At 41.2% G+C, this 20,963-nt stretch overlaps 1 protein-coding gene across 11 annotated transcripts in view; it reads right to left on the bottom strand.

The window, feature by feature from the left end:
• The window catches only part of NEO1 (neogenin 1), a 360,380-nt gene that overhangs the window by 203,362 nt on the left and 136,055 nt on the right, over positions 1-20,963 (bottom strand). For all 11 annotated transcript variants that reach the window (XM_033919940.1, XM_033919941.1, XM_033919937.1 and 8 more), the window contains exon 3: positions 29-304. In XM_033919940.1, the coding sequence (XP_033775831.1) occupies positions 29-304 (276 nt within the window). The remainder of the gene's footprint in view (positions 1-28; positions 305-20,963) is intronic.

Genomic DNA, 20,963 nt, shown 5'->3' with positions numbered 1-20,963 from the left:
GTGCAGCTCTGTAAAAAAAGTGTTCTACCTTGAAGAACTTTAAGTTCTGCTTCATCGCTGTACTTTGGGGAGCCACTATTTTCTACCACACATCGATACACTCCTCCATCACTCTCTGTAGCATTACTGATAACCAGAGCTCCGTTAGGTAGTTTAACCATCCGTTCATCCAGAATAAGGGGTTCCCGATCCTGCTCCCATCTCAGAAATGACACCAGATCAGCATTGATTTCACAGTTCAGAACTACGTTATCACCTTGATAAACAGATGTGGGTTCAGGCTGGTTCGCAAACCTTGGAAGACCTGGCAGTGAATGGGGAAAAAAAAAATAAGGGTTACACTTTGTACTGCCAATTGAATACAAAGTGAAAAAAATTGCTTCTTATTATATGAAGCTACTTTCCAAGGAAAAGGGTCATCTGGAAACTAATCACCCTCCTTATGTATAAAAATACATGTTGCTTGTTCTTTGAGTTTGTGTGTCTATCAAGGTTTGCATTTTGTTATGACTGCAACTCCCCCTTGCCTCATTCCAACACTGCTGCCCCCCCCCAAAAAAAAAACCAACATATATATATATATATATATATATACATATATATATATATATATATATATATATATATATATATTTCCCCAATGAATATGCATGAGATCTATTAGCATACAATGAAAGCGGTGCATGCAAATAGATCTCATGCATAGTCATTGGGGGAATCCTGAAAACCTGACTGGATTGCGGCCCTCGAGGAGGGACTTTGACACCCCTGCTCTAAGGCCTATGGCCAAAATTAATGCAGCAGGCGCCTACCACCAACTTTGCCCACAGCAATTCAGAAATTATCATGGGCCAGAAAGTGTGGCTTGTAAGTGTGTCTGCCGAGAGACACATTTCCGCTCACATGCGCTGTGGTTAACATGTCTGCTTTTTTGCAGCTAGTAAAGGTTCCTGCGCTAAACCAGTGGTTAGAAGCACTGCACGCCGCACGACTTTACCACAGCACGCCAGTGTGTTGTGGGTACGTACGCCCACACCACACCCCTTCCTCTGCCCTTACCATCTTCGCCCACAGCCACAGTAAGCCTTTCTACCTGAATTATCCCTAAGTTTACTCAGCTTGAAATCAATAATGTTCTGCAAAAAAGGTAAATATCAATGTCCTGGTCACAAAAGCAAAGTTTGAGGAGAATGACAAATCATTTTCTATACTTTTGTGGCATAGGCAATCAAGAAAGCTCACTTATTACCCAGGAGCAAAAGATAAATAAATAAATACAATTTTGTTACATAGTGTAATTAAGACAATTATCCTTGTATTAGAGAGCATGGAACCAGGGAACAGATGGCAAGTTTAGTATCCAAATATTATAATACAGAAATGAAGCCAAGAACTAAGATAGAAATACAAACTAAAGAGCGACCTCAGAAAAAAACCCAAGTTTAAATTAAGTAAATTAAAAATAACAGTGCAAAGAACTAGGTGTTTCTTTGGTACGTAATAGCAACATGAGATAAAATAGAGTGTAAACTCAGCGCAAAAGCCCCCAGGGAGTTTCAAAATAGGTCTGAAGTCTCTGAAATACCGTAAAGGCAAAGGTGTAGTAGCACTTCATATGAGTAAGAAACAAGCCTCAAAATAAAGACACTGTTTCCGCAAGAGTGAAAAATCACACATTCACAAACACAGTATGAATGAGATCCACAGATTTGAGATTATGCTACAAACTGCAGCTCGAGAAAAAGCAGCACATACCTTATTTCCTAACCAGAAATAAAGACGTTCTTTGTGGGGAAACGGGAGACGGCAATAACAGACCAGACTAAAAAGAATGCCAGAAATGATCCATTAAACAAGAGAAACAAGATGTTTTCATGAAAGCAGAATGGAAGGATGCCAGTAAGGTCGGTAGTGAAATAAATTCCACATTTAGGGCTAGATTTACTGAAGTGTAGTATCACATTAGCTTATAACGCCATTTACTATGAAGTCTGAAAACTAGCCAACCAGCAGCGTACTGATAAGATTGGCTGCAGATCTTATCATCAACCCATAATAAAGACCTCGTGACAGTTACAGTAAGATAGGTTTATTAGCAATAAGCAAAAGGCAACTCATATGGAATAGCAAAGTACAGCATATTGGCTATAAGGATAACATACATACGATATAGCAATCTGATGTTTTTTTGGGTCCAAATCCTCTCTTTTTTTCTTTCTGTAATACCTGTCGGCATAATATTTCTAGTAGCCTAGTTACAGATTACATCACATTCATCATTTTTATTGACTATATGGTATATACCCTTATTATCATGGAGCCATACTGAAGCGTGACATCACGTAGTGCCAAAACTGACCTTTCTATATTTCCCTGACAAATGCATTCCCAATACTAAGGCTAATAACCACAGAGAGCAAGCCCCCACCTTCCTGAGTTACACTGTCCTTAGCTAGTACTTCTTAGGAGGACCTCTTATCATGTATTGTACTGCTCTGAAAAGTCCCAAAACAGTGATGTCACAGTCAGGAGATTGGGAGCAAAGGTGAATCTCTCTCTTGCTGGCAAAGAGGAAAATGACTGCTTAGAAGTTTGAATTCAAATACACAATGTCTCTCTTAGAAATATAACTATTTGAGGTTCTCAGGGGTGTTTGCCTACAATATATCCAAGGTGTTATGCTTGCGTCTTCTTCCGCCTACATTTTCTTGCAAGTCTTATTCCTGATTCTCCCTTGATTCATCCTCAGTACATATCCTTCATGCTCCTTTGCATGTTCTTTGTTCCTAAACTAGTAATGTTTTATTCAATTCACCTCCCTCAAGAGTTCACTATAAGTCCACATCTACATTTTATAATCTGACTCTGTTGCTTTAGAAATCATTGCCTGTATTGAACAATTTTCACCTCATTTTATAGTAAACCTTAAGATTTAATACTTTTCTTGGATCTTTTCCAGATAAGCCCCGCCAAAAAGTTAACCCCTGCCACCCAAAAAAATTATAAAAAAGAGGCGCGATCTGTAGAAAGTAAAGTGGGGGGTTCCCCCCCACGCCCCCCCAACGCCCCCCCCCCCCCCCCGTCGGAGCCCTTAAAAAATGGTCGACAGTTTATCCTATTTTTTTATAATGTTAAGTTTCATATCCTCTTTTTTATAATCTTTTTTGGGTGCTCCGACAGGGGGGCGTGGGGGGGGAACCCCCCCCCCCCACTTTACTTTATACACATCGCGCCGCGTTGTGGGGCCGTTGTGCTGAGAATTTCACTGGTTAAGGTTGCGTGCGTTGGCAAAAGGTGGCGGGGCTTAACTTTCGGCGCATCCACTTTTTCCATTAGTGGCGGGGCTTATCTGGAAAAGATCCATTTTCTTTACCTTTTAGATGGTGACAACAGTATTTTGGGGTCCTGACTTAACCCAGAATCAATTTTATTTTTGTCTGTTTTGCTTTGCTTGCTTTTTAGTTACGGGTTGTAAAGCACTTTAATACTGTATTTTATTCTAAGGGTGCTATTGTAAGGGTTAGTCCTGCACATATCGATTTTTTAACAAAAGCTGAATACACTTCTGTAAATTCAGAGACTGGGTCTGAAGCAGGAAAAACCTCTGGCCTAATTCTGCTCCTAAGGAGTCTCATCAGTGATGCCCTGAACTGATACCACTGGAACTTATCATATGTTTCAGGCTTGGAGCCTTATCTGGGGCTTGCTGACCCTTTTAGATAACTTGGAGCCCAAACATTCTGGGAGTCACCAGCAGGGCTGTGGAGTCGGAGTCGGAGGAAATTTCGGGTACCTGGAGTCGGAGTCAGAAGTACAAAAAACTGAGGAGTCGGAGTATTTATCTACCGACTCCATTTTTGAACTTGGCATACCAATCACGAGCGATTCTTTCAGCTATAGCACCCACTATATACACAGCACAAATGTTGCGAGCAGCTTCTGCGGCCTTAGAACCTTGATTAAAAGCAAAAAGAAGGTGGTGTCGAAAATGCTCATTTCTCTCAACTTGACATTCCATTTTAACGATCTGAAAATTAACCAGTGCTGTGGAGTCGGAGGAAATTTTGGGTACCTGGAGTCGGAGTCTGAAGTACAAAAAACTGAGGAGTCGGAGTCGGAACATTTATCTACCGACTCCACAGCCCTGGTCACCAGCTAGGAGCCAAGGTTCCAGGAATGATCAAGTCAAGAGGTCGGAATAGGAGGTGTGTAAAGAATCTTCCCTGATAAGAACCGAGTCCAAAAGACAAACCGAGTCCATAAAAACAAAATCCTGAGAGGGCTCGTGGCTCCTAGCTATCACTCCCCAAGAAGGGACCCCATGATGGTGGTTTCTGGCAAAGACTTTCCAAGAGGGGACTCCATGCTGATGGTTTCCAATCCTGAGGCCTGCTGGCTATGCAATGCTATGCCTAAGCTGCTGCCCTTCACGTATGGGTCTGAGGCCTGAAGAGAGCTGCCAAACCCAGACCACTGCTGTTCCAGTGCCAGTCCTCCTTACGATCATTTGTGGAATTCCTGCCACCTGTGAAACATCTCTCCCACATAGACCATATTGAGTAGTGTTCCTGTGTTCCTCTATTGTGCCAGAGCTCAAGCTGACCAAGACCGACCTTCCCTGCATGTACAGCTCATATCAGCTTTTCTGTGTAATAGTGAGAAGCAATCAAGAGATCCAATTATTAGCCTAAAGGGAAAACGTGTGTTTAATGATGATAAACAGTTTACGTGTGTTTAATGATGATAAACAGTTTGATGGATCACGGAAATAACCTTGTATTGTACTCAAAATAAAACCGGTAACCAGTGTAATTACTTCAAAATTGGCATCATGTGTATCATCCTATCTACACTCCAAATTAACCTGGCTGCCGCATTTTGTATCAATTGTAATGCTCTCTCTCTTATCTTGGAAATTCCAAGGTAGAGTGTGTTGCAATAGTCCAACCTCGACAAAACCATCCCTTGTACAACAGATCTAAAATCATAGATCAAGATCAATGGTTTAAGGCGATGAAGCATATGAAGTTGACCAAAACATGCCTTTACGGTTTTAATCTGTAATTTCATGGTTAAATCTCGGTCCAAAAGAACCCCTATAACTATCATTTCCTTCTTAACGTTACCCCCTAACACATAAGGATTCAGGTCACATCTCTTCCCCACTTCTCCCTACGATTACCACCTATGTTTTTCCTAAATTTAAATACAGACCATGACCCTTCATCCATTCTTCTATCTTTATAGAGTATTATAGATCCAACCCCCCCTCCCCCCCCACACACACACTTGAGTACTGGAAAGAAGACTATAACATCGTCGGCATACTGTCAATATAAGACATGCAATTGTTCAAACAATTTTCCTAATGACGCCACATATATATTAAACAGCAGCGTTGATAATGCAGATCCCTGAGGTACACCTCTCCAAACCGGATCCTCCTCTGGTACAACTATCATACACTCTAAAAGTAGTCAAATAGGTATGATTTAAACCATTGCAAAACAGAACCTCTCATTACTAAATTTTCCTGTTTTCTCAATAACAAATTTAAATCAATGGAGTCAAAAGCATCAGAAATGTCAAACGAAACCATGTAGTATGTCACTTGTTCATCCACACCATGTCTCTCAAAGCATCCACAACAGACATTAACAGTAGTTCTACACAATGGGCCTTACGAAACCCGAACTGATTATTTAAGCACTCATTCCAATCAACAAATTTGACTAACTGGTTTATCACTATTTTCTCCAAAACTTTTCTTAAGAATGGAACCATAGATATTGGGCAATAATTAGACATCTGGTCAACACTTATACCTCGCTTCTTCATTAGTGGCTTAATTGTGGATTGTTTACATCCTTCTGGATATACTCCTCCTAGAGATTTATTTACTAATTTCATAACAAAAGGAGCTACTTGTTCTGCAAGCTGCCACATAATCCCTACTGAACAGGCATCCATCAGAGTTTGGGCTGGCGTGCACCCTTTAATAGCCTTCCCTATCTCATCCTGACCACATTATCAAACACACTCCATGATTCATTCACTGACACACACAGACACACCCCACCCCCTTATAAATCAATTTAAAAAAAAATCTTTTAAACTGTTATTGACACACTTCAATTTATCTTTCAAAAATTCCATGTAACAGTTATCAGGGTGACTAGTACTCGCTTGGTCACCCCGCCCTTTTGTCAAATAATGAACAGCGTGATATAATTCTCTCGGTCTATTAATCACATTTTTTATTCGAGTTTGGAAGAATTTATTTTTCTCCTTTTCACACAGATTCAAATATTCCATCAGCACGATCTTAGGGCTGTCACAATCATCTATGTCCCTAGTTTTTATCCGTTGCCATTCTGCCTTTCTCACTGTTTGACGAATCTTACAGATCACCTCTGTTCTCCATGATTGAGGCACATATAACCCTCTCTTATTTAACCAACCGCTTTAAAAAAGCGACCCCACCCACTCCATGATTGAGGCCAGCAGCGTGCCTGATTTTAAGGCCAAATGGGATCGGCACATGGGATCTCTTCACAGGGCAAAGGTAGGGGAGGGACATTAAGGTGGGCAGACTAGATGGGCCGTGGGCCCTTATCTGCCGTCTATTTCTATGTTTCTATGTTTCTATGTATTATGTTTTACCCCATTCCCACTTTCTCCTTCTCTTCTCAAAACATGTAACTTTTCCCCTCCTTTCCCTTTTCCCCTCACTTTCATGTCTGTCCAGTTAATGTTTTTGATGTTCACTCATATCATCTTTAAATATCTATGATTTTTTTTCTCTTTTTAAAATTTTATTGTTAACCGGCCAGATACTTGTTGATTGTCGGTATATTAAAAAGATAATAAACTTGAAACTTGAACCCTCCTTCACCTTGATATTCTTTTCTGGAGCAACTATATTCAATGCCTTCAAAAAAAAAAAAAAGTTGCATTCCAGGGTTCAGCTCTCTCATTTACAGAGGCTGCAGTTTCACATTCAAGTTATAGAATCCATTCTTTTGCTAACTGTATAATATCAAAAGTCAGACTAACAGCTTTATAATTCTCTTCCGTTCTCTTTTCCCCAATCCCAGTCTTAGGTGGAAAATCAATAGCGAGTGATCAGACCATACAACTTCCTTCACCTCAACATACCCATCTAACAGTTTCAATAAACCAGCAGCTAAAAAAAATTAAATCCAACTTATGGCCAGTACCAGGTGTATTTTGTTATATTATGGAACTCATTCCCTGGATATATTAGAGAAAAATCTATACTAGACAGTTTAAAAGTTCATTGAAAACCTTTCTTTACAAAGATGCTTTTGAAAATTAAAATCCTTTTCATTGATCATATTACTGCAGATCTCCTTTTCACTTATTTATTTTAAACACTCTGCTCGCTTCTTTCTTCGCCAACCTATTGTTACCCTTCAATGTCGCTTTTCTTTTCAATATTGTAGTTCTACCCTTTTTCCTTTTGTTTCTGAATGTCTGTCCTCAGAATTTGTCCTTGTACGTATAATTATGTGTTTTTTGTTACCCCTGACTTTTAATATACAGTGTGCAATTCGCTTTGAAATTATTAAAAGCGTTTGCATTAAATTTTAATAAACATAAAACATATATTAACTGATACATCCATAACGGAGATGTCATTGTAAACAACATATTATCTAGTTCATCATCATCACCGGATCTATCAGCAAATTAAAATATCCCACTAAACATAGTCTATTAAAATCAACTGATGACATTAAAAAAAAAATCTAAAAAAAAAAAACATGATTCACGGCCACTCCTGGAGGTAGGTATACCGCAAACAGCCCCTGGGAAGGAGGTGGAGTTTCAAAATATGACTGACAGATTTCTGCAAGCAATTTAACCCTAGCATTTGGGACCACTAGACACAATGCACTAGAATGCATTTTTGGGAGATTGATTGTAAATGAATAAAACTCATACCTCTGCTACAGCATTCCACACACTAAGGGGTCTTTTTACAAATGCGCAGGAGCGGTTTAACGCACATTAAACCGCCTGCCGCGCTAGTACCTAACGCCTCCATTGACAAGGCGTTAGGATTTTAGGCTGTCGCGGGGGTTAGCACGTGATGAAATGTCCGACGCACCAAAACACATTAGTCCCACTAATATATCGCCATAGGGTTCAGCAAATATGGTTTTATTTAAGACTTGATATACCACCTTTTCTAATACAAGGCGATTTCCAAAATTCACTAACAAACAGCAATAAATACAAAGTCCATTAACAACAAGAAAGAATATACTCATTCAGAAAACAATACATTTAGGGCTCCTTTTACAAAGGTGTGTTAGGGCCTTAACGCGCGGAATAGCGTGCGCTCAATTGCCGTGCACACTAAACCTTAAGGCCAGCATTGAGCTGGCGTTAATTCTAGAAGCGTAGTGTGGGTTTAGCACACGCTAAAAACGCTAGCGCACCTTAGTAAAAGGAGCCCTTAGACCTGGCAGCTCTGGGAGATCACACAGGCAGTGCGTAGCACTATTAACAGCAAGATTGAAAGCAAGCTGAAAATAAATAGGGTTTTTTTGGGGGGGGGAGGGGTTTGCATTTCACAAATTTACATAAAAAACATCTTTGAAAAGGAAATTCAAGAAAATGAAAACAAAGACTATAATAAAGGAAAACAAATATATACAGTATTATAGTCCTGGAGATGAAAATCAAGAACAGAATTTCCAAAGGAAATAGAAATTAAATACAAAAAAGAAAGCAAAGCATATAAGAAATAACAGCGCAAACCTTATTTATACAATAAAGACCAAAGAACATGTAGCACTAAATTGGGGTCCTGAAGACACCTTTACCTTCAAGGAAATATTCCAACTGTGCTGACTCACAGAAAATAAATCTACTATTTTGATAAGAAACAAAACATTTACAAGGAAAGCACAATAGGAAAGAATCTCTCAAGTTCAAAACCAACTGGCGCAAAGCCGGAGATATTTCTTTCTCCTAAGTTGAGTCCACTTGCAGATATTAGGAAAAAAAAAAGCGGGGATGAAAAGAAACAACTGGGGATAGATTTCTTCTTAAACGGACTTTAACGATACGAAACCATTCGACGCAACACGGTCCGTGTTTCAGCTCACGAGTCTACATCAGGGGTCACCAAACCGATATCATGTAAAGTCTGTGTCATCTAAAACTAGATCCGACAATGCACCCAAATCCTTGCGCCAAACACGTCTCAGTCACTGCCTCCCCTCTCTAAAGCCAGCTACTGAAAATTAGTAGCCTGTAGACAACTAATAGTCATGAGAAACAGAAGAAAAAGTCATGCTCCAAAGATCAATAAGCACAAGACCTTTATGTCAGGCAGTGTGCCCTTGGACATACTTATAAATGGATAAAGCCATGGCTGTTTAGGTCAACCTTCTTCTTCTTACACAACAAAGAGCATACAAAGGACTGAAAGCACACAAAAGCACTAAATCAGTACTTTACCACACTGACATTTCACACTATGTTTAAGCTTATCTGTATCTGCACAGACAGGTGATAAAGGGGGAAGAGGAGGTGGGTTTCACACACTTATTCCTTGACAACTTTTAAGTGAATTCTTCTGTTGACAACTGGTATGCTGCTTGTTAAATACTGCAAACTATTATAAGTTTCTGAAAACAATTGTAAAATATGCATGCAAAATAACAAAATTTCAAATGTGTATAAAAGGCGATAGCGCTCAGTTAATGGCCAGAGCAATCAAGCGCTCAGTCAGTGGAATGTATGTAACCGAGCTCAAATAAGTGTTCACATTTAACATTCAGTATACATCCTCAAGCTACCCTTAACATCATGTAAATTGTGCATAGTTCATCAATAATGATCAAAAATTCAAGTTTATATTAACATGAGCAAACATTGTACAGTGGAACCTCGGTTTGCGAGTAACGCAGTTTGCGAGTGTTTTGCAAGACGAGCAAAACACTTAGTAAACTTTTGTCTCGCAAACCGAGCATGTTCTGATAAACGAGCACCTCCCCCCGCTCTAACCCGCATCGAAACCCTCCCCCCCCCCCCGCAAGAACCGCATCGCACCCCCGTGCTGGAAGCGGCATCCGCCTGCCCTCCCTCCCAAACCTGCTCCTTACCCCATCTGCTGCTTGTGCGAGTGAAAGAAAGCTCCCGCCTCTTGTTGGGGCTGGGCCTTGAGTATCTGCGCATGCTCAAGGCTTTCTGGCTCTCGTTCTCTCGAGATCTCGGAGAGAACGAGAGCCAGAAGGCTTTGAGCATGCGCAGATGCTCAAGGCCAAGCCCAGCCAACAAGGCGGGAGCTTTCTTTCACTCGCACAAGCAGCAGATGGGGTAAAGAGCAGGTTTGGGAGGGAGGGCAGGCGGATGCCGCTTCCAGCACGGGGGTGTGATGTGGTTCTCGCGGGGAGGGGGGGGTTTGCGATGCCGGTTCGGGGGGTGCGATGCCGGTTAGAGCGGAGGGGGGGATGGGGTGATGGAGCAGCGCCGGTAGCCTCGGGGGGGGGGGAGGAGGAGGTAGAAGGAATCAAAGCGAGTTTCCATTCATTCCTATTGGGAAACTCGCTTTGTAACTTGGTTTACGAGTATGCTTCTGGAATGAATTACGCTCGTAAACCAAGGTTCCACTGTACTGTACAATGTAGTGTTCCAATAGAGAATAAGGTATTACGTAGAAATAAAACAAAAATAAAGCAAAAATATACCTTTTTTATTGGACTAACTTAGGCCCCTTTTATGAAGCCGTGTTAGGCTTTTGTCTTTGTCAGACAATGCCATAGCCCAATTCAGGACTCAGATTTAGCTTTGTGTCAAGCTACTGTATAAAAGAGAGACCAATGGAGGAAAAAATTACTATAGTGTGTCAGTAACAGAAAGAAATCATATCAAACAAATTCAAGCAACTCTACTGACTGTGTAGCCAAATAATTAAATCAAGGGCACGTGCTGAATAGATTTCAGAAGGCCTCTGACATGATTTTACACAGGAGGCTCATAAAATAAGCCGAGCAGCCTAAGGGTGAGTCTTAAGGTGGTAGAAACTGCTTTGAGTTAAAAGGATACAAAACACCACAGGTTACCCATTTTCTCTCCAATTCAGTTTAAGAGTCCGCTGAACCCCCATCAGGCACTTTATACTCTCTCCCCACTTTTTCCTGCCCTCCCTTTCAATGCCACATATCTCACTATGACCCCTACAATCATCCCAGCTGTACCAGCTTTGCCTCCCTTCTTCAACAATGGTGTGACTGAACACCAAATGTCAGATGGCTTTTATGAGCACTTTCTTGGCTCTCATGCTTTGAAACAAGCTGCCAGTTTAACTCAGGGAGAAAAACCAGATGCCCTAGGTTTAAAGCTGACCTGAATATTTGGTTGTTTTATCAGGCATTTTCTTGAGTCATGTACTATCCTATATAATAAAACCCTAGCCGCGCATGGGCACTCTTAACTGCATGCTTCCATGATCCGTAGGTCTGTGGCCGCAGGAGTGCGCATGCACGAGTCCCCAGCCTTACTTCTTCCCAGCACCTACCTACACTCGCTGACAGGACTGGCCGCCAGCGCTGGACTCCCTGCTCTCCACAATATTCGGCTCCTCTCACCAGCCGCACCAGCATCCGAGAAGGCTTCCAACGCTGGCGGGGATCGAGAGGAGCCACGGCGACACCTCGCGGGAAGGGAAGCGCCAACAAAACACTCCAGCTGCTACATTCTTCGCGGTCCCGACTCCAAACCTGCCGATTCCAGCAGCGTGTGCAGCACTCTACACATGCTGCTTCGGGACCTTCTACTGCCCTGATTTGCTCTGCCGCGTCTCTGATGATGTCATCAGGGACGTGCCAGAGTAAATCAGGGCAGTAGAAGGCCCCGAAGCAGCATGTGTAGAGTGCTGCACACGCTGCTGGAATCAGCAGGTTTTGTCGGGACCGCGGGAAGGGAAGGGGGGGTAAGGAAAATGCTACTGCTGCACAGGGAAGTGGTGTGGGGGGAGGGAATGCTGCTGCTGTGGCTGCTGCATAGGGAAGGGGGGGATCAAAATGCTGCTGTACAGGGAAGTAGGGTGGGAAGAAATGCTGCTGCACAGGGAAATGGAGGGGGAGGGAATGCTGCTGTGGCTGCTGCACAGGGAAGTGGGGGGGGAAAGAAAGACAGACAGTGGGAAGAAGGCAGACAGAAAGAAAAGAAGAAAGACACAGGGACAGGGAGATACACAGAAAGACAGACAGACAAAGGGGGCCAGGAAGAGAGACAGACAGAAACAAAGACAGCGGGAGGGAGAGAGAGACAGAAATAAAGAAAGACAGACATATATTCTAGCACCGGTTAATGTAATGGGCTAAAATACTAGTATTGTATATTTTCACACTTGTTTCTATCAATAAAGTAGGTTTGCGTCTAGTGTACACGTCAATGGTTGTGGTTTTAGCACCTATTTCCCTTTCTTGCTTATGCTTTTGTTTATTCTTGTGGTTGGGTATTATTATTTATCATATTATCCTTGTGTACCTGCCTATGGATTGCTCTTTTTTGTGTGTATTCCAAATTATATTTTCACCTTTATAGTGAACAGTTTATATTGCTTTGTTATTAACTTGTCAATCAAATTCAATTAAAGCTTAAATAGATTTGATTTAAATGAAATCCACCCTGGTTATAGCTTAAGGAGTCTCTAGTCTGGCATGGGAAATAAATGTATCATGGGCATGGTATTCTTTAAAGGCATGGTTGCTTACTGATAATGGGAATTACCCATAGACAGCAGGATAAATTGGCTACACACAGAGGGAGTAGCTCTCTCAAGGACTGATCTAATAAAACACGTTAAGCTTTGCACACAGCTTTGTTCAGGGTTTAGTTTTGTTTTTCACAATTGTATGTGCTACCATGGGTACCCTATATAAAAACAGGTTTTATGTATGAGCTAACTGCACACAGGCAGCACACAGCTCATTTAAATCTTATGGTAATTAATTAGCTATTCAAGACAGAAGTGTGCAGAAGAGCTAAAGCTGAGCACAGGGTTTTCTAGCATTGGGGTTTGTAACCTGTATCTGAGGAGAAGTACAAGGTTAGGTCATGCTTCTGTGGTCAGAATTAGTGAGGATTTCATGCCTCTTTCTTCTCTTTACTGTACGCATGCAGGATCTGCAACTTTTATTTTTCTGCCTTTTTTGAAGATGTATCAGAAAAGGGCTGCAGCCCATCAAGTCTGCCCCCGCTAATGACCCACCCCTAGACTTCACCCGGCTAGAGATCCCACATACATATCCCATTTCTTTTTAAAATCGAGCACGCTGCTGGCGTTAATCACCTGCAATGGAAGTTCATTCCAATGATCGACTACCCTTTCGGTGAAGAAATACTTCCTGGCGTCGCCATGAAATTGCCCGCCTTTGATTTTCAACGGATGACCTCTTGTGGTTGAAGGTCCTTTAAGAAAGAAGATATCGTCTTCCACCTCGATGCGGCCCGTGATATATTTAAAAGTCTCACGGGATGGTATGCTAGATGGTATGCTAGAACAAACAGTAAAGTGCTGGACTGTTTGCATATTGCAAAAAATTGAGTTTGCACTTCAAGATGCATGCACATACATCTGTGTATTTGCTGGTGTGCTATTCTACATTAAAACATAGAATAAGGTGACAGATAACAACCATGTGGCCTATCTAGTCTGTCCATCCATATCACCTACTATCCCGTAGAGATCCTATGTGCTTCTGTGTATAAATACTGGTACTGCAAAAATTGCACAGAATAGCATTCTGGCACATGCAATGCTAACTGCTGATAAAATTCTTTTTCCACAAACATAGGCGATGTTATTGCAGACCCGTATGCTGATGCATCTGACATGCTCTCACCTGTTAGCACACATTTTTTTTTGCATATTATTTGGCTACTGAATCGAGTGAAATTTTTTTTAAGTACACGTTAAGAAACCCTGTCCTAAGCTTTTAGCACAGTGCTCTAACACAGTTATTTGCATTAACCTCTCTACTCCAACTCCAACTCCCCCCCCCCCCCGAACACACACATACACACACACACACAGAGGTGTTAAAGAACAAGAAAGGGAATCAAGAAAATATTCACCATAAATTATAACCATATTAATACATTTATCTGATGTTTCTCTTATTCAAAAAAACATACAAAGAAATTTAGACAGTGAAGGCAGATAAAGACCATATACAGCCCATCCACATCAACCACAAGCCCCTGTACGAGTAAGGGTCTACAATCTCTTTCTCTCAGAGATCCTTTGTCCCATGCTTTCTTGAATTCGGATACTGGTTTTCTTTTTGGATAATCTCAATTTACAGGCAGAGGCCAGGGGTCTAACTCCAAAATATGACCTGCCTCCTCCATCCCTACAAAAAGCTATGCAATACTAGAGCAAAGTGTCAAGAAACTAGAAACATTTGTATGCTCCAGAGAATCAAGCCATTAAATTAGCTTTTTTTTCTTACAGATTAAAGATGTGCAGGAGCTTTCAGCTGAAATATGATCGTTTGCTATTGATATTCCTTTGTCTCATGAATCATGAAAAAGAACCTCCTTCTGACTAATTTTTGGTTTTTTTTTACTTTGCTCTGTACATTTCATAACACTTGGTTTCTTTGATTTTTATATTCTTTCCAAAGGTTTTATTACAAATTCAAAAATACATATTTTTTAAAAATTACATGCCTTATACATAGTACAAAGATTTACTTACTATACACTACATTTTGTTAACAAAGAAAACATAAAAAGGTCAGATATTCCTTTTATTTGCTTTTAGAAACTATACAGCTCCCAAAAATAACAAAGGAAATGAGAGCAGAAATAAATATCCAAAGAGGACAAAAATAAAATTATTATTACATTCTTCATCAACAACTCAATTAGCCCATATCACGAGACGAAAGAAACTAAACAGTTTCAAAAAAATGTTAGGAAAACAAAAAAGACAACTTTCTAATCTAGGCTCAATATTTACATGAACTCCCAAAAAATAGTATCACTACTCAAGTCTCGGGTTCTTGCAAAAACTTTTCTAACTGTAAAGAAATCAAAGAAAATATATTGTGTCTCCTGAAATAACTAAACATTTATAGGGGAAACAAAGAAAAAAAAGGTAGCTCCAAGAGCCACTTTTCTATTTTTTAAAGTCAAGAAAGCTTTCCTTTGTATTTGAGTATTCCCTGACACATCCAGAAAAACTAAGAGTAAATGATGGCAGAAAAAGACCCTCGTGGTTCATCCAGTCTGCCCAACAAGGTGGCCAGAGCTGTGCCTGCCACTCCGTACAGATCTCAGTCACTCCTGTTTAAATACCAGTTGTGAAGTCACCACCATGCCAACCATATGACCAGCCAAACCTGATGGAGATGATTATGGGGTTATAAACCAAGACTCCAAGTACAGTAGAATCTCAGTTATTCAGTACCCATGGGGATTGGTGGATGCTAGATAACTATTTTTCTGGTTGCCTGAGAGTTACTGTACCATTGTACAAGGAGCCAGATTTCAATTCCCTCCCTCCCGCCCCAAAGCAGCAGATGCGGCAGCTGTCCTAATCTGCGAACTCCCCCCCCCCCCCCAGTCCTAAGGCAGCAGAAGCAGGCAGCCAGTGAGCAGGAAGGCAGTGCTAAATACAGGCTGTTCACAGCCATCCCCAGCAGGGCCTTTCCTTTCTGTGTGTTGTTATGGGTTCCTGCTAGACTGAATTATATAAGGGTGTGTAGTTTCTATAGATTATTGTGATTGACTTAGCACTCCTACTTCCTAAGAATTGTAATTTAAATTTAAATTTAATTTAATTCTTATATACCGCTAATAACCGTGAGGTTTCTAAGCGGTTTACAAAAATGATGCATTAAAAGATACAATAAATAAAAATAAATAAGATAGGTACTTGGAAATTCCCTAACTGTCCCAAAGGCTCACAATCTAACTAAAGTATCTAAAGAAACAATTTATGAAAAGTAAAGATAAAAATATAAAGACAGAGGTAGAGATAGAGATAGAAATGAATATTCCAACAAGATGGCGGCCAGTTAGGTCATCTTCTGTGCTGTCTCCCTTGTCCTGCTTTTGTTTTATTTTGCCTTTGTTGATTTTTCTTTTAAATTTCTTTTTTGTTGGTTTTTTGTTCTATCTCTGCTGTTTTCATTTGGGACTTCCAGTCTCGTTGGTGTTTGCTTCTTTTGGGCTCACCTACCGATTTCCAGTTTGACAATTGCTCCGATCACCCATTATTATACTGTTGCCCAATTTGTCAGCTTTCCTAATCTCTAAAAACATTTCTTCGGCTGTCTGCTCATTCTGTCCCAGGGGACAGTAGTATAATCCTGCCTGCATATATTCCTTCCCTTCACACATGGAATTCCTATCCATAAGGATTCCCACACTGCTTTCTACTGCATGTCATGCAGAATGCTTATTTTGTTGAATTCAGAAAGAAAAACAATACAAACTGTTTTCTTTGGGGGGGGGGGATCAGCTTTTCTACTTCCAAACATTAAGCCGTTCTGTGTAATGGATGTTAAGCTTCTCAAGTAAAGTAGTCCATTAGTAATGAAAATATTTCCAGTATTCAATGCAAAAAATGTCAAGCTGCTAAAAAAATGTCTTTCCTACTAATGCCTTACTTTACTACCATTTTTTACTTTTCTTATAAATTCCATTCACGGTGTACTGTGTTTTTCTGATGGATGACAGGTAATACTGAGAACATTAAAGGTATTTATTTATATGTGGCTTTAGCAGCAATCAAAAGCGAAAGACCTGTTAGATAAATTCAGAGTAATGAAATCAGCATTCTCACAAACATCCAAATACTTCTCTCCACTTTCTTACAGATTGTAATCTCTTTCAACTCTTTCCGTTTATTGTGTATACACAGCAAACTCTTTCACAATTCATTTGAAATTAGTATTTGTCTACACCAGTGTTTTGTAAGCTATTTATGCTAAAAACGAGACTGGAAAGGGGGTATTCCAGCACTGATCTAGACCATACTTAGCTTATCAGATAAGAATTATAATGGAGATGCAAAAGCTAAACATTTTTGTTTTTCGCATCCCTCTTTGTCTGATTTTGTTTTTCATAGCTTTTTAACTTTCATATCTGTCAATATTTCCTCTCGTCTGTCTTACTTTTTTCCTTCACTTCCATTTCTGATGTTGATTGCTTCTTCACTTTTCCATATTCTGCCCCTTTTGACTTCATCTCATATCACGTCTAACTTTGTTTTCCCTTTCTCATCTAGGAAGTAGTGATCATCACACTATATGGCTAATTATGAGCTAAAGGGGAGTGCGCACACACACAAAAACTCAACATCCTGGATTTCAAATATACTGACTTTAGTAAAATGAAAGAGTACCTGAAGGAGGTGCCGAGAAGAGGACATAAGTAGGGTTACCATACGACTCCAGAAAAAGGAGGCCAGATTGAGATATCCAGGGTTTACTTCCCTTGAAAGCAATGGAAGTAAAACCTGGATGTTTCAAACAGTCCTCCTTTTTCTGGAGCCATATGGTAATAATTTAAATAAATAAATAAAACCCTAGACATAAGAGAAGAAATAAAGCTGCTATAAAAGTGGCTACAGATTTTTGTGTCAAGAAAATTTGATACAAAGAAGTGCAGAGTGATGCACTTGGGAGTGCAGAAATCCAAAGGAGATGGATATGAGAGATTGATAAGCACAGCTCAGGAGAGGGACATTGAGTGATGGGGGGGGTCTAAGGATTTCAAGGTGATGAAACAAAGGCTGTGGCCATGGCCAGAGGAATGCTTGGATGCATATAGGGTATAATCAGCAAAAGGTGGTATTGAAGCCACCGTACAAGTCTTAGACAAGGCCCAACTTGTAGTATTGTGTTCAGTTTTGGAAGCTGTATCTTGTTAAAGACATCAAAAGACGAAGTGGTTAAAAAAAAAAAAGCAACAAAAATGGCATAGAGTTTGCACCACAAGACATATGAGAGACCTGATGACCTGATGAGGAAAGGAGAAACTGGGGTCCAATGAAACAGGCAATGAGATATTAATCTACTGAACAAGCCAATCTTTTCCAGAGGAGTGAAGATGGTAGAACTAGAGGACATAAATTTAAATTGCAGGGAGGAAGACTCAGGAATAAGGTCAGAAAGTACTTTTTCACAAAGAGGGTGGTAGATGCCTGGAATGCCTTCCTGCGAGAAGTGAAGGAGAGGGAAACAGTAACGGAATTAAAAAATGTATGGGATAAACAAAGGAATACTGTATGGAAGGCATGGAACCAAACAAGCTTTGCAGCAATTAGATGGCAATACTAGTAATTGAGAAGAAAAAACAGTGCTGGGCAGACTTCTATGTCCTGAAAATGGCAAAGACAAATCAATAGTTATCACATTACACGTTATGAGTTTATCTTGTTGGGCAGACTGGATGGACCGTACAGGTCTATCTGCCATCATCTAATATGGTAACATAGGACACAGCCCCTGGAAAAGTTGACGTTTCAATGAAACTTAAGGTCTTAAGTTGGGCACAAAGGAGTTTGAACTTCTTTTATTTGTTTTTGGATCAGCTCAGGTTTGTGCAAATTTTTAGTGACTCAGACATACAATATATACGATAGTTTAAAGAGCTGTCACTTTTTAATGACAAAATGATTTGCCCATGTGATGAAACTAAGGACTCCTTTTACAAAGCTGTGGTAGTGATGCTGTCGCAGTAAAAGCGCAGAAGCCCATAGGATTTAAATGGGTTTTAGTGCATTTTCTGTGAGTTTACATTCTCACGTCGAATGTAAACTCTCAAGGCCCAGCACAGGAAGCAGATCTTCAGGCACCGGCACCACGCACAGGACATGCTGGTGCCGGTGCCGCTGCAGAGGCTACAGAAAAGTAAGAAGAGGGTTCGGGTGGGTTGGGGGGACCTCAGGTCGCGGCGGGGGAGTGCCCGATCGCGGGGGGGAGGGTGCCGGTTCGCAGGGGGGGGGGTGCTCGCAAATCAAAGTGCGCTCGGTTTCTGAGGCGCTGATTTTGCGAATGTTTTGCTCGTCTTGCAAAACACTCGCAAACCGGTGCACTCGTAAACCGAGGTACCACTGTACTGTATATGGAGATGGAGACGATATTACACCATTCACAAAAGAATGCATGTATGAACAACTTGAAAAATTAAAAATGTACAAAGCTATGGGACACAACAAGATTCATCCCAGGATAATGAGGGAACTCAGAGAGATTCTGGTGGTGATGGGAGAGGTTGCATAGGGTAGGAGAAGAGCAGATGTGATCCCTCTATCTATGATCACCAGGATCATAGACAGCGCAGGAGGAAAGGACACTGCTGTGCTTATCCACGTGGGAACCAACGATGTCAGCGGACGGAAGTACAACAGGGAAGAAATGAAGGACCAACTCCGCTCACTCGGATGGAAATTGAAGGTCAGGGAGGTGAAAGTGGCCTTCTCCGAGATCCTCCCGGTACCGAGAGCGGATGAAAAGAGACGGGAAGAACTGCGAGCAATCAACGCCTGGATGAGACGATGGTGCGAAGAGGAGGGTTTCGACTTCGTGCCAAACTGGACAGCATTCTGGAGAAGAAGCAGATACTACAGAAAGGACGGCCTAACCTCACCAAGCAAGGAGCGAGAGTCTTGGCTGAAAACATGAAGAAGACCATTGAGAAGGCTTTAAACTAACGATCAGGGGAGAGCCAACAGTCAATAACCAGTTGATGGCCCGGACATCAAGAGACCCCAGAGAAGGAACTACAAGCAACTGCTCAGATAAAAGGGAAGAGCATGTTGAAACTGCAAGAGGCAAGAAAGGTTAGCAAATAGATACAAAAAGGGACGTGAAGACTAAAGGGTCCAGAGAGGGAACTACAAGCAACTGCTCGGATAAAAGGGAAAAGAATGTTGAAACTGCAAGAGGTAAAGAAAGAGCACAAATAGATACGAGGGATGTAAAGACTAAAAAGTCCAAGAAAGTAGCACAAAGGGAGCTCAAATGTATGGACACAAATGTCAGAAGCTTAAGAAACAAAATGGGGGAACTGGAAGCTCTAGCAAGAAGAGAGGGACTGGATATCATTGGAATAACAGAAACATGGTGGAACGAAGAAAATGAATGGGACACAGCACTGCAAGGATACAAACTATACAGAAGAGATAGAACAGGGCAAAAAGGGGGAGGTATTGCCCTGTATGTCCAAGAAGAAATATCTATCAGAGAAGGGGAGACAGATGGAAAAGATAAACTGGAATCCCCCTGGATAAAGATTCCTAGACAAAACGAAGCAGACACAAAAATTGGCCTCTATTATCGACCCCCAGGACAGATGGAGGAAACAGACACAGAAATGATAGAGGAAATCAACCATAGTTGTAGAACAGGAAACGTAACAATCATGGGGGACTTCAACTTTTCGGGGATAAACTGGAATCTGGGAACTTCAAACTGCGGCAGGGAAACAAAGTTCCTGGAAATGATAGGGGACTGCTTCCTGGAACAAATGGTGGGAGAGCCGACGAGAGGGACCGCAACCCTAGACTTGGTCCTAAATGGCATAACTAGAAGGACAACAGATGTAGAAGTCACGGTCCCGCTGGGGACAAGCATCGGGAAGGGGAAACCAACCAGGACCCAAACCACAACCTTTAACTTCAGAAAAGGGAACTATGACAGCATGAGAGCCATGGTTAAAAAACGGCTCAAGAAAAGGACAGCCGAAATTCAAACGGTCGATCAAGCATGGTCTCTACTAAAAAATACTATCACCGAAGCGCAGAATCTCTACATTCTGCAGATATCCAAAGGAAGGAGAAACAAAAACAAGGGAGAACCAGCTTGGCTATCTAAGGAAGTGAAGGATGCAGTGAGGGATAAGAGGATCTCGTTCAAAAAATGGAAACGTGAAAAAACAACGGAGGCCTGGAACTGTCACAA

Source organism: Geotrypetes seraphini, chromosome 14, assembly GCF_902459505.1.
Source record: "Geotrypetes seraphini chromosome 14, aGeoSer1.1, whole genome shotgun sequence".
Lineage (NCBI taxonomy): Eukaryota > Metazoa > Chordata > Amphibia > Gymnophiona > Dermophiidae > Geotrypetes > Geotrypetes seraphini.
Note: the sequence above shows the minus strand (reverse complement) of the source record. Positions and strands in the feature narration are given on the sequence as shown.